This window comes from Etheostoma spectabile, chromosome 8 (assembly GCF_008692095.1).
Source record: "Etheostoma spectabile isolate EspeVRDwgs_2016 chromosome 8, UIUC_Espe_1.0, whole genome shotgun sequence".
NCBI classification, from domain to species: domain Eukaryota; kingdom Metazoa; phylum Chordata; class Actinopteri; order Perciformes; family Percidae; genus Etheostoma; species Etheostoma spectabile.
The window spans coordinates 19,691,679-19,706,105 of NC_045740.1; the positions used below are offsets into that span (position 1 = coordinate 19,691,679).

The 14,427-nt window shown below is 40.5% G+C and overlaps 2 protein-coding genes across 4 annotated transcripts in view; both read left to right on the forward strand.

The window, feature by feature from the left end:
• LOC116693755 (mixed lineage kinase domain-like protein) overlaps positions 1-14,427 on the forward strand; it is a 525,120-nt gene that overhangs the window by 299,426 nt on the left and 211,267 nt on the right. The window lies entirely within an intron of this gene.
• The window catches only part of zgc:173742 (DNA topoisomerase 1), a 37,706-nt gene that overhangs the window by 12,439 nt on the left and 10,840 nt on the right, over positions 1-14,427 (forward strand). The window contains exons 10-15 of the mRNA XM_032522267.1: positions 2,244-2,366; positions 4,753-4,940; positions 6,519-6,667; positions 7,274-7,357; positions 8,033-8,142; positions 11,183-11,251. Of these exons, the coding sequence (XP_032378158.1) occupies positions 2,244-2,366; positions 4,753-4,940; positions 6,519-6,667; positions 7,274-7,357; positions 8,033-8,142; positions 11,183-11,251 (723 nt within the window). The remainder of the gene's footprint in view (positions 1-2,243; positions 2,367-4,752; positions 4,941-6,518; positions 6,668-7,273; positions 7,358-8,032; positions 8,143-11,182; positions 11,252-14,427) is intronic.

The window sequence follows — 14,427 nt, forward strand, 5'->3', positions numbered from 1 at the left end:
AAAGGGCACAGAATTTAATGAAAAGAACCTCTGTCCAACTGTTAAGCATAGGGGTGGATCAATCATGCTTTGGGGTTGTATTGCAGCCAGTGGCACTGGGAACATTTCAAGAGTAGAAGGAAAAATGGATTCAATAAAATGTCAGCACATTTTGGACGCTAACTGTGGCCAAACTTTTGAGCCCCACTGTATGCTTGTAAACTCCAGGTTGCGTGTGTGATTGTGGCTGGTACCTGCACGCTGGTGTCTGTCAGGATGTCCTCTGTATAGAGAAAAGACAGTGCCAAGCCCCAAGGCATATCATGCAGAATTAATTTTGCGCTGCTTAGTGCTCAATGCACTTGAAAATACGATTTGTGCGAAGGCATTGATATGCTAATTCATACAAGAAGCTCCCCTGCATATGAACAAATCCAATTAAATTGTTTTATTATAGCCGGAAAAAACTCTTCTCGCTTCACTGCCCTCAGTGCCCGCCCACTGTCGGGTGTCAGTCATGCTTAGACACGCAAACTGACTGCGTGCCCGAACAGTGTCAGAGTGAGAGAGGTGTGTGTTCGTGCACGTGTGTTGATCGAGCGGTATGTTTTTGCATCTCATCTCCAAGCTGGACTATCAAGACTCTGAAAAGCTTGATAGATAAGTCCTTCTCTTTATCCTTAATGGATGTCTTCAGGTTAGATGCACCTTCTGTTTGTCATATGATTAACCCTTACAATTCTTTCTTATACTGTGATCTACTGTATATGTTTTTATGAGCTATTAGTGTCACTGTTTGCGATGAGCACTGCTGTCACGGCGCGTGAAGACAATGATCACGATCTCCTGCTCAGAGAAACCCCTGTTCATTGATTATTGTTACTTTCTGACTCTCAAGGCCAATATGACTAGATTTTTATTCTGCAATAGCTTTCTTGCCTGACTTCATTTAAAAAGCCCCTCATGTTGTCGGGTTACATTTGAGCACCAGACACTTTCCAAGATGAACGAACCATAAAGCCTCCACTGAATTGCTGCCCTGTTGGTGACCTCTTTGATGGGGAGACCCTGTGTGCAATAACTTTAGAAAGTTGACAATTATAGTTGAAACACAGCTTCTCTGCTGCTGCCTTCAGTGTGCTGCTGCATTTGTTAAGCTCGCTTGGCAGTGGCCTTCTTAAGAGGAATTGGCCTATACTCTGGCTTTTCATAACAATATCACTTTTTTCTTTTTCTGTCCACTCAGCCTTCATGAGCCCCTTATTTGTGTTTTTTTTTAAAATATATATAATGCATTATTGTATAGTGTGCTATTTGTCTTTATTACATGGCTTGGTTGAATTCTAATGTAATGCGGGCAGTTAGTTTCTTGATAACAGACCGTTGATTATAGCACACCGTTGCCATAGACGCAGTTCTGTTAACTCGGGAGGACAGCTATCAATCTGCGGAAAGAAGTCCGGATAATTTATCAGCTGTGGCAAAACGTGGAACAACTTCTGTTCTCCAATTCAAGCAATAACAGCAGGTGTGGTGAACGTCTATCGCTACATCTTAATGTCTATGACAGCCGTGGGGACAACAATGCCAGTGTGTTAGCTTAGCTACATTGCAATATGTTTAACGTTAACTTACAGGTGTGTCAACATGCAGTAGCTGTCAAAAAAGGAAACCAAATAAATTCACCCTGTCGGCGTTGTATTCGCTATAACAACCGCCTCGCTCTACATTATCCCTTACGTATCCACGTTGTTCCACTTCCGGGATTGCTCTCGTTCTGCCGGGATTTCCGACAGAAGGTGCATGCTTTTTGTGATCAACATTGAATTTCTGAGTTGACAATTTGGTTTCATCAGTATTTCCCAACTCTGAATAACCATTGAACTGTGGATAAAAAAAGATGTATGTAATTTCCATAATTTATGCAAGTTATTCTGGCATTCCAAGCTGCAACTAACAATAATTTTCATTATAGATTAATTTAAGAATGTTTTAATATATTTGATTTGCTTGGCTTTGGGTAAGCAGTGGAAAATGAATGGATGTTGGATCTGTAAAATGTCATAAAACTAATGCCCATCACATGCTTTATGACTGAATAGATTAATTCATTGAAATTGATGCTGAATAATTTTCTTGTATACTAATCTTTTTTTTATCACTAACGGATACCTCTGTTTTATGCAGATAGAGGCTTACAAAAATCCCATACTTAATAAGGTATCACCCTTCAGTGTGTAATGTGTGGGTTTGTGTGTAATTAGGAAATGACCCATGAGGAGAGGTCACTGATTAAAGATCTTGACAAATGTGACTTTGGAGAGATCCATGCCATGCATAAAGCCAAGGTGGAGGCCAGGAAAAACATGACCAAGGAGGAGAAACTGGTAAGATTCAGGCTTTTTTACGGTGCATGTATAGTTCAGGGTTCAGAACAATAGCAGTGTGTTTAAAAAAAGTGAATAATGCTCAAATCCTTAGAATAGCTTTTCATTTCATAATATCAATGCATTGGGAACACTGCACATTCAATTCCAAATCAAAACACGACAAATTGATGGAGTTTTGAAGAAAAAAGAATATTGGGCTATTCAAATAAATAGCTGTATTTGCATTTTTCTTTACAAACTCAAACATTTACTGTATAAAATGAAAAATGTCTCAAAGGTTTGCTTTACTTTGAGTCACTGCACTAATATTTAGTTGCATAACCATTATTTCTGACAACTGCTTCACATCTGGGTTGCATGGAGTCGACCAACTTCTGGCACCTGTGAACAGGTATTCCAACCCAGAACAATTGAACTACATCCCACAATTCATCTGCATTACATTTTGCCTCAGAAACAGCATTTTTGATGTCACAAGTGTTCTATGGAATTGAGGTCCAGGGATTGGGCGGGCCGCTCCATAACATCAATCTTGTTCATCTGGAACCAGGACTATGCTCGCTTACTGGTATGTTTTGGGTCATTGTCTTGTTGAAAGACCCATTTCAAAGGCATTTCCTCTTAAGCATAAGGCAACATGACCTCTTCAAGTATTTTGATGTACTGAGACTGATCCATGATCCCTGGTATGAGATAAATAGGCCCAACACCACAGTATGAGAAACATCCCTATAACATAATTTTTGCAGCACCGTGCTTTACTGTCTTCACCGTGTACTGTGGCTTGAATTCAGTGCATGGGGGTCATCAGACAACCTGTCTGTGGCCCCTAGACCCAAAAAGAACAATTTTGCTCTCATAGTCCACAGAATGTTGCACCATTTCTCCTTTGGCCAGTCAATGTGTCCTTTGGCAAACTTTGCGGGGGCTTCTAGCTGATAGCTTTGTTTCACATAGCCTTCTTCTGATCGTGACAGTATTCACAGGTAACTTTAAGTCGTCTTTGTTTTTACTGGAGCTGATCATTGGTTGAGCCTTTCCCATTTCGGCTATTCTTTGGTCCATCCGAATGGTAGTTGACCCTTTTTCCCACGTCGGTCAGACTTTAGATGCCATTTCAAGGCATTTGAAATCATTTTGGCTGAGCAGCCTATAATTTGCTGCACTTCTTTATATATTTTCCCCTCTCCAATCAAGTTTTTAATCAAAGTCTGCTGTTCCTCAGAGTAATGTCTGGAACAACCCATTTTGCTGAGTATTTCTGTGTGAAATGCAATATAACCAGCATGAACAACATTTGCTTGCTTCCTTCCTTAAATATCGGCCATAATTGACACCTGTTTCTTCACAGAATAAATCTCTTCACTAATTGAACACAACACTATTATTTTGAACATGCCCCTTTCAATTACAGATTAAATACACAGAAAGAGCAGCATGCATGTCATGACTGTTGGGTCTGTTGGTTTTCTATGACTCTACAACACTTACTAGTAAATTATTTGCCATGTAGAAATATCACTTCTACCAAAATATATGATTTATAAGGTTAGTGATGTTGGACTGCTATTATTTTGTTGTCTCCATAACTGCTACTCTTCTTCTTCCTGTGTCTGTCTAAAGAAGGTCAGCATGGATAATTCTGGTTCTGGATCATTATTTATTTTTTTCCAAATTATTGTTTTGTAGCAGTGCTCTAAGGGGGCCAATCCACTAGGCTAAAGCGCTGTCCATCTGACAGTTTTGATTTCAATTGGATCAGAGCACTGTCACTTGGCTGCTTCTTTTTCCAATCCTCCCAGCCCTTGTCACATGACCAATTAATGATTCCGTGATGACTATCCAAAATTCTAATACCATGGAACTAGCACTGGAATTAATTTTTTTTGGTGGTAGACTGAGCCTATAAAAAATGCGTATTGTATTCAGATATTCAATTAGTTTCAAATGAAAACAAGTGAAATTATTAATTAATGTGATGCTTTTATTTATCAGAATTGCATTGTATTGTTCTATCGAATATTTCCTTTAATTCTAAGCAGATTTTCTATGCTGAATTTTTATAAAATGCCCCCTCCTACCACCCGCCCCCCTCTGCAGCCCCATAACCCCACTGCCACCCCTAGACACTACACTTTGCATTAACCTTCATCCTGGACTATACTGTACACCTGCCCATTGCGCATATTATTTGCACATTCTGCACTAAATCCATTCAGGGTTTTTTTCTTATGTTAAACAGCTATTTTGTGTATATATATTTGTTTATTTCATATCCATGTTCAATATGTGTGTTTATCTAAGCTACAACCACCAAGGCAAATTTCTTGGAAGCACTTACTTGGCAATAAACCTGATTTATTTTTTTTATTTTTTTTTGTAGGTTTTGAAAGAAGCCAACCAGAAGATAGTGGATGAGTACGGCTACTGCCTGCTAGATCACCACAAAGAGCGCATCGGCAACTTTAAGATTGAGCCTCCCGGGCTGTTCCGGGGTAGAGGCGAGCATCCCAAACAAGGCATGCTGAAGAAAAGGATCCAACCAGAGGACGTCATCATCAACTGCAGCAGGTGAGAGTGGGCCAAAGGAATCAAACCATATACAGAGATGTGTGTCAGTGTAGTAATGTCCTAAGTAAAGGCTGGCCTGACGAAAAGCAGGATTTACTAAAACTCCATCACCCTAGCTGCTAAAAGCCCAGTTGTCACACCTCTTGGTGTGACCTTCTAGCTTCAAAATGAACTTTTCCATTTATCTTACCATGCAACAACGCATTTCCATATTGACAGCTGCACAGGCAACGGTAATACACTGCTACAGATGGTGCACTGTTTGAATTTTTTTTTGACAAAATGAATGTTTTCTCTAGGGAGCCTAAGAAATATGGTATGTTAAAGCAGTATATCACTCAGGAATCATAGTTATACATGACATTTTCAATCTCAGTAGCCTGGCATACTGAGAGAGTTTGTACTTTAATTTATCTGACATAGACGGAGATTACAACTTAAGTATCAATTTCTGGTACTGGTGTCCTACATTTATGTTTAGAAGGCTTGGGCCTTTGTTGGATGCAGTAGCCTGTACTTCAATGTTGTGAATGCTGCAGAAAACCAGGTGAACAATAAACTGGCCTACACATTAAAAAAAAAAAAAAAAAAAAAAAAAAAAATCATCTTTAAAGGGGCACCATTATATTGCATTTTTCAGGTTTGTACTTGTATTTTGTGTTTGTACTAGTACATTTTTACATGCTTTAATGTTAAAAAGCTGTTGGACGGCCTGTCTCTTTAAGGCCCCCTCCTTTCTTCCGTTGTAAATCGCAGATAAAGACTTCTAAACCAAACACTGCCTAATTGGACATGTTCAACAGTAATGTGACCTAAAATTGGGGAGAATTAAACAACACTGGCAGCCAAGATGACATCTTTTACTGCTGTTCGCATGCAGCTACATGCGACAATGTAGCAGTAGCTTAAAAAACCCCCACTAAAGTCCTGCCAGGCTGGAGAAGATGACCAATCATAGAAGTCCGACTTAGAGTTGTGTAAGACTTAACCGAGAGTAGAAAAAAACGGAGCCCTCAGAACGTTTTAGCTCATAGGGATCATTATTTGAATGAGCTAAACGTTTGCTGCAATATAAAGCAGGAAACCATTGCCAGTGGGACTTTTCAGTTTCCAATGTACCAAATAGAGCTGAGCGTGATGTCGTAAGGTGGGAGTAAATGAACTAGATGTAGGTTAAAGTTTGTCCATAAAACATCCTGCAGCTTCTTGAGACCTTGAGTTCATAATTGCAATGGGGTGCAACCTTGGTCCGGTCTGTTTATCAAAGTAACATTAATTACACTAACACTTTAGATGAGTAATTCAGAACTAACAATTAAAATAGCATGATTACATTGAAAAGCTATCCTATATTATTTGTCTCAAACATATCTTTATTATCTTTTTCTTTTAAATGTATCCATGCCATGCAATATGCTACTTCAGTTTGCAGCAAACACATGATACAGATGAACATTTAACATTCAGGAATTCACATTTTATACCTCTCTAAATATCCCTGGAACAATTTGCCACATTGACCATACCACGGTCCAGCCATATACTAGGTTTAACCTAGTCTGTTTTTTTTATTGACAGAGAATCCCGTGTCCCCGTGCCTCCTGCTGGTCACCGCTGGAAGGAGGTTCGACATGACAACTCTGTGACATGGCTGGCCAGCTGGACTGAGAACATCCAGGGGGCCATTAAATACATCATGCTCAATGCCAACTCTAAACTCAAGGTAGCCTGCTAGTCTGCTGCAAACAGGCAAGAAATGCTCCTACATATATATTGTTTTAGTATGCGGACGGGCAGACTCTGTCAGTGTTTGGTTGTGTGGCTTTACAAAACTCAAATGTTTAACTTTAACAGTTAATCAATAAACTCACCTAACCTTCCTGAAGGCACCTGCATGCACCACCAGTCAAGTGTTGCCATAGCAGCCTCTGTACTCAACTGCTTACCTCTTAAAAGTTCTGTAAGCGATGTCAGCGATGTGTTTTAGGACAAAATTTGACTATTTATATAGTGTGTGTGTGTTAAAAAAGTCATAAGCACATTTTGTCATTAAAGTTATATAGAGTGATATAACAGCCTGCATTCATGTCATGATTACCATTTTGAATAATGTTAATGTAACAAAATTCCTTTATGTTGTCATTCTGTTTCTGTAGTTCTTTGTTTCATGTTTGTTTTTCTCCTCTTTCCTCTCTCTGCTGTTCCCCTGTTGTTATCCTTCCTTCTCACTGTCTACCTTTCTTCACTTTTCCCCTTCCTGCTCACTGTTGCTTTCGGTTTGTCTACCCTCTCCCCTCCATCTTTCCCCTATTTCTTCCTAAAAAAAGGGGGGAAAAAGGACTGGGGAAAACATTTTGCTGGGAAGCTGAAGTTTTCGGGCCAACACCCGAAAACCAGTAAAACCCAGGATCTGAAAATCTAAAAGAGGGGACAAGACAAAGAGCTGTGGGCCCTCTTTTAATAGAAAAGGTCGGTTTTTTGGCCATTGCCGGGGAAAAAACTCAGCCCCTTTACGTAAAGTTTGGCAGCTTTGGAAAACATTTTTTAAAATTTGTTTACACCCCCAAGCTCGAAAAAAATCTGAAAATTCTACGATTTCCTTGTGTTTAGGTTTAAAAACAAAAAGCCATAAACAATTAAAATAAATCAATGTTTTTCCCATTTCGTCTTCTACATAACTGGATCCGATCTTTTGAAATGGGGGATAAATGATTGTAAAAGGGCATTTTCTTCCAGCGGGGGCCAAGCAATTATCTTGGTCCCCTTAAAGTGAAAGATAGTTTGAGTTTTGTGATTTTTTTTTGGCCTGCCAAAGGTTTTTAAAATTTGGGATTCTTTCTCGTTTTTTTTAAATATCCGTTTTTTGGGTTTCTATTTTTGTTGTGGTATGTTTTTGGATCTGATTTTTTTCTTGAGTCTTGATGGCCCCGGTAAATTCCCCCGGTACGTGGCAAGGGTGTTTGGGAGAGTATTGGGGATTTGATTTGTTCATTGGCCTTTGGGCCCCAAAAAAGTTGGCCCTGAGGGGGAATGAAAAGGGAAAGAGGGAGAGAGGGCAGACACATTTTGGGTTTGCTGCTCCCCTAGGTGAGCAAATAAACCCCGGGAAAAACTGGAGGGCCCGAGTTGTTGGGAAATTGGGATTCCCCGGGGTAAAGCCCCAAATTCGCTACTACAAAAAGGGGCCCCCGTAATCCGAAAGGTAAAGGAACAAAAAGCACAAAAAAGCACCCCCGTGCTAGGGTTGGGTACCGATAAAACCCCACTTTGGAAAAAGCCGACCCCCTTTCGTTAAAAATACTTTTCAGAAAACCTAGAGCGCGGCCTCTCTAAATTTTTCCCCAATTTGGGGGGGGGGGGGCCCCGGAAAAACCGCCCCGGGAGGGGGCAAAGGGAACAAAAAAAGGCCCTTTTGGGCGGGTTTTTGATTAAACAGGGGTATGGGTTAAAAACGTTTTAAAAATTTGGGGTTTTCCCCTTTTCATAAAAACCCCACCCGACAGCGTTTGGGGCAATAAAAATAAGGGACAGCGGGAAAGGGGGTTGCCTTGGGTTTAAAACCTTTCCCCCTTTAAAAGGGGCGGGCACACCCTTTTCTCCGCCCGGGCCCCCGGAAATGAAACTTTATTTCATAGCCCTTTCAGACCAAGGAAAATTCAAAGGTTTCACAAAAAAATTTAAAAAAAGAAAGGCAAAGAGATAAAAAACAGAACCTTTGCTAAAAATTAAATATGATACAAATAAAAGAATAAAGATTACGTTGCATTTAAAAATTAAAAATTGGTTTTAAAATTGGTTGTAGGGTTGGAGGGGGAGGGGGGGGGGTTTTATTTTTTTTGGGGTGTAAAATTCAAATAAAAAAAGGGAAACTGGGGTTGGCCCTTGGTTTTGTCAAATTTCCTGCAAAAATTCCCTTGCATGCATACGACAGAGCCTGAAGCAAAAAGGGGAAAGGGAGAAATTTCCCGGGGCAGGAACGTTGTAGTTTGGGACCCCCTGTGGCGTAGTGCCTGGGCTGCTTTAGAATTTTTATCGTTTGGTGAATTTTTAAACCCCGCAATGAGAAAAATTGGATTGGGGGTTATGATCTAGACCCCCCTGTTTATTTTTTGGGGTTTGGGGTAACTAAATAAGGGGTTGTTTAAAATTTAAACCCAGGAATCAAAAAAAAAATTCCCCCTTGAATATGAAGTTCACTTTTTCGTTTATGCCACAATTCTGGAAACATTTTCCCAAATTTAAAAACACGGCAAAATTTTTCTTTTTTCTTCTTTTAAATTTTTAAATTTGGGGGTTTTTTGAAAAAAAAAAAGGGGATTTAAAAGGAAAAGGGGTTTGGTTCCCTTTACCTTTTTTTTATTGGGGCATTTTTTAAAAATAAAATGAAATGGGGGAAAAAGAGCTAATGGTTTAAAACAAATAAATAAAGGGGTTTTGCAGCCCAAACTTATTTTTTAGCTCGTGAAAACCGAAAAAGCCCTTGGGGATGTGAACAAGAACATTTTGACGGGTTTTGAAAAACCCAGTATTGATAGGGCGGGGTCCAAATTCTATTTTAAAGGCCCCCCCTGCCAAATTTGAAATGTTTTCCCTTTTAAAGCCCAAATTTTTCAATTAAGGAGAAAATCTCATCAGGTCAGGGAGCCAATAAGCATGCTTCTCCAAAGATCTAATTTTGTGATTGGTTTCTTAGGGCAACGTCGGGGAGGCGGGCAGGAAAAATACACGGGGGGGGGAATTTTTACACCTATACCAGATGTTTATTTTTGGGCAGAACGTTAATATTCAAAAGTGCATTCAAAGCAAACACATTAGCAAAATTTAAAAGCACTTGCTATTTTGCACATAAATTCCCAAGCGAATCATGAGATGTGCTAAAGTACAGGGTTTTCAAATGGAACAAAAATGAAAAAGACATTCCCATTGTCAAACTTGGAGGAGAGGGAAAAAAATTAATCAAATTTTTGGGGTTTTTATTTTGGGTTAATGCACGTATATGTTTTGCCGACTGCATAATTCAGCTAAGAGAAAATCCAATAGGGCACAACGGGGGAAAAAATACAAAAAATTGCAATGTGAACCCTCTATACATGATATGGAATGTAAAACTGTATTTTCCAGTATAATTAAAATGGAAAAAACAACCTACCCTTTTTTCTTCAGAAGGAGTATCCTGAGGGGAAATAAAAAGCCATTGCTCATGTGCCTTCCCCCCCCTTAACTAGGCGGACTAACATCCCCGTCTATCCTCTAGGGTTTTAAAAAAGTCCCACTTATTTCCAACTACTAGTAAAAAACGCTAAACTTCATCAAAAGCCCAGTGTGGGGAAACGCAAACACAACCTATTGGTTGGGTACTTCAGTTGCGAGCTTATTATTTTTTATTCTAAATGGTATTTTATTTTTAAACACCCCCACAGACGGAAAAACATCACAAAAACCAATTAGGGCGAGCTCCTCTAAGACTTTTAGATAGACACCAATTTACATTTTCAACCCAAAAGCACTTCATTTTTTTATTTTCAGTTTGTTTGCCAAGGGGAACAACATTGCCACACAAATCAGCCAGTGAATATGTCAGTGTGTTTTTATAAAGCAACACATCTGTTGCTGGTAATTGGTGTCTTGCATATTTTGCAAGTTTATTTGGGGAACGGTGCATTTGGAAATGTCAGATGTAATTGGGCCAATATTTCTCTCCTGGCTCTGCTGTAAGGTGGACAAATGAAGTCAGCTCAACAAACACACCACAGTCTGTCTTACGTTTATTATAATGTATTTGTATAAAAGTGTTATTTATGGTGTTTAAGGTCTGACTTGTATGCTAGGGGTGGAGGAAACATGCAGATTAGTATTTAACGTTTTTGTACTAGAATAATGTTTCAAATTGAGGTGAAAAAACCAGACATTTATCTTTTTAGCTCAAACAGATGTTGACAAGGTTTTCCTTTGGGGGAATAATTTGAATTTGTAAAAAAAGTTAATAAATTGCAATATATGGCAGAACAACATATGTTTTTAAAATTGCGATAGTGTTGTATCGTGATATAAATGCCATGCTGATATCGTATCATAAATTCATGGGGCCTCCCCCCATAAATTTATTGGATTAGTCCATCTTTTATTTATTTATTTATTTTGAATGTTGTCAATTGACTGGTACTGATTGCCTGAGTAACCTTTCCCCAGTTCTTACAATACGAATACATGATCAAATTTGTCTTGTGCGTCCTTTTTTTCAGGTTTTTAAGAATCTTAAACTGTTCCTGGTGAACAAGGAACCTGGAGATGACCTCTTTGACCGCCTTAATGTGAGTGTCTCACTAACTACTAACTGCTAGCAGTCTTTTTAGATGTTTTCAGTGATATTAGCAACCCTTGATGTTAAGCTTTGAACCATTGCCACACTTCATGTTTGGTATCAACAGAAAGGACTTAGTTCAAATTAAAGTATTTGTGGAAACTGCTTACAAGTTCTTTGAATAATTGCAAATGTTGTATTAAAAAATGTGTAATAAGTGTGAGAAGCTCCCCTGAGGTGTGTAATGTTTGAAGAAAAAGATTGTTTTCTGGGGACAGAAGGCTGCAGTAAAGGAAAAGCAGGGCCTAATTGTAAGCTGTAAAGATGAGATTGAATGAGGATGAGCCATTGGTGTGGAGAGATGAAAGAAGTAAAGTGAGGAGACGGGGAAGAATATTGGAAGCGGGGAAACTGAAAGCAGAAAAGGAGTTTCAAAAGAGAGAGGGGATGGACTCTGGCAGATAAAAATGAATCTGTGCAGTGAAAATTGACAGTGAACATGCTGGGCGGATAAATTTCCACACTTCGAAATCTGCCGTCCTCTCAACCTCTTCTTTTAGCTGCAGGCAGCATGGCCACACAGACCGCAGCAGTTTTACACTTGGTTAGTCCACTGCAAGGAGACGCGGGGCTTCTCAGGGTGTACTCAGACTATAAAACAAGATCAACAGCATTTTTGTCTCTTTGAGACAATACCCAAGACTAGCAGATTGTGCTTGTTGTGGAAACATATTCAGAATCACTCAATATACAGGTTCCTTGTAGTGGCAGCTCACAGCCTGGTAATCTTGGTGCGCTAAGCTTGCTGAGAAATACCTCGTCTTGTGATACACTCGAGAGACAGGGTTTTAGGTCGGAACGTATGTGCTCTAGAGCCACGTCATTCCACTTCCAGGATTGCTCCGGTGCCGCCGGAAATTCCGCCAGATCACCTTCAGCTTTCTTTGTGCTGAAATTTTAAATTCCAGTCCATTCATGAGGACTCTTGCTAACTGCTCCTCAGATCTCCGCAGGGCAAATCCAGACAGCTAGCTAGACTATCTGTCCAATCTGAGTTTTCTGTTGCACGACTAAAATAACTTTTGAACATACACGTTCCACCAAAATAAGTTCCTTGCTGAGGCTGTTTTGCAGCGGGGCCGTGGCTCTTTCTGGTGCTTAGCACCGCCCATGATAATTTTGATTGGTTTAAAGAAATGTTAATAAACCAAAGCATGTTTCTCTCTCATCCAAGGAATGCTGTATTTTTTACTAACCAGACCCTCCTCTACAGCGCTGTGAAGGAAGGTCTGGCATATGTGAGACTAGAACATATGCAACAGATAAACGGTCACATTGGAGGAGAGGGGGTTAGTGAAACAGAGGGAGAAAGGGATGCAGTTAAGAAAGCACGAGGTAGGTCTGAGCGCCAAACCTTGTGTTAGTTTATAAAGACTGAAAGGTAGGTAAAGGACGATGCCGGACAGGATATAAGTGAGATGAGAAGATGGAGCAATTGAAGGAGGGTGTGCAGTGCCTGTGCTCTCTGCCCTCAAGTGTGTCAAGAAATGTCAGGGTGTGTTGGAGGTGGAATGGTAATGGCTGCTGTAGGCAGGCCGTGATTGGCACCCGCAAAGGCCAGGCCACTGAGAGAGTGGAGTGAGGGAGGGGGGGATGTGGAGGAGTAGACGGAGCAGTAGGAATGTGACAGCTGGTCCAAGTGAGGGGAGGTTAGGAAGGAGCAGTTGTAGGGCCGAAATGATGATGAGGAGGAGGAGGAAAATGGTGTGGAAATGGGACAAGGATGGAAGACCGGTGATGGAGCTGTAAAGTGTGCTGTCATGTAGCCCGTCTAGCAGCTGAGTGAGCAGAGAGTCGGCAGTTCGCTAACTTGTTGCTTTTGCTACCAATATAAGCCACTATATTTTAGGCTACGACACATGCATGCAGGTTCAAATTCAACTGTGCCGCTTTATCAGTAAAAAGCTATAAACACCGCAGCTGTAATGTTAATGGCCCTCATTAAGCATCCTAATGTAGAAACCAGCGCAGATATGAGCGCAGAAATCCTCTTACGACAGGCTTCCAAAATTCTCGGTAGTGAGGCCTCGCCCCTACATTTTACGTCATCGCCAGACTTAATCAGGCTAAGAAGCGGCACTTTTAAGAGGTGGAGATTGAAACCCTGATATCTCAGGTTCATTTGCAGTAACATGTACTATTTGGCAGCCTGGACACTGGTATTGAAGGCTGTAGAAAGTGTGCAGAATGGAAATAGATCACTGATGCGGTCAACAGTGTTGCTGTAGTAAATCGGACTCAGCTGAAGTTTATTTAATTTATACAGTACATCCTTGACATATGTATGTTACATATGTACTCCTAATAGTAATATACAGGCTTATATTGCAATCTCTTAGGCCTACATGTAGGTGTACCTATATTTAAATAAACACACCAAAGCAGTGTTTATGCAGTCTTTTATTTTACTCGTGTTTTTTTCATGAGTCAGAGCCAGGCAACCGTGAGCTGTGAGGGAGAGCGCGCGTCCTAGACCACCACCCCGACCCTGTCTCCTGACAGCAGAGGGGCTGGAAAAACAAGCTGAAATGTGTCGGCCAATGGCAGAAAGAAATTGTTCACTTGTGGCCATTAACAACACTTTAAAAGACAAACGAAGAAGAAGAAGAAATAAAAATGTTGTGCATTGTCATGTTTCCTGTATTGAATATCATTGCCAAACATAACATTACACCTTTTGAAAGCAAGGAGTAATATCCTGTCTCCTTCGTATTGCCCCAGTTGGGGCTGTACGACACTGGACACTGCTCTCTGGGCATCGGGTCAGCGGCTCCATCACTATATTTATGGCACCCTGTTTTCCTGTGCGATGTTGTGCAGAACCCCACAGGCTAAAACAATATTGCAGACTTTTTCTGGCGTGTATAGTAGGGTCCCCCTCGCTGATCTGCCCTTAATCAATCCGATAGAGCGCTCCACCGTGGCCCGTGTGTGTAGGCTACGTGTGCACTGTTGCTCGGCTCATAGAGGTCTTCTAAAAGAGCCAGATCTGCCATTGCCGATAAGTGATGAACTCATGACTTCTCCTTCTCCTGTTTAACTAATTATATGCTGCACTGCAAGTCCACACTGACTCAAAAACTTGCGTACACGAGTTCAGACCAGATGTGGGATTTTTTTGCAGCC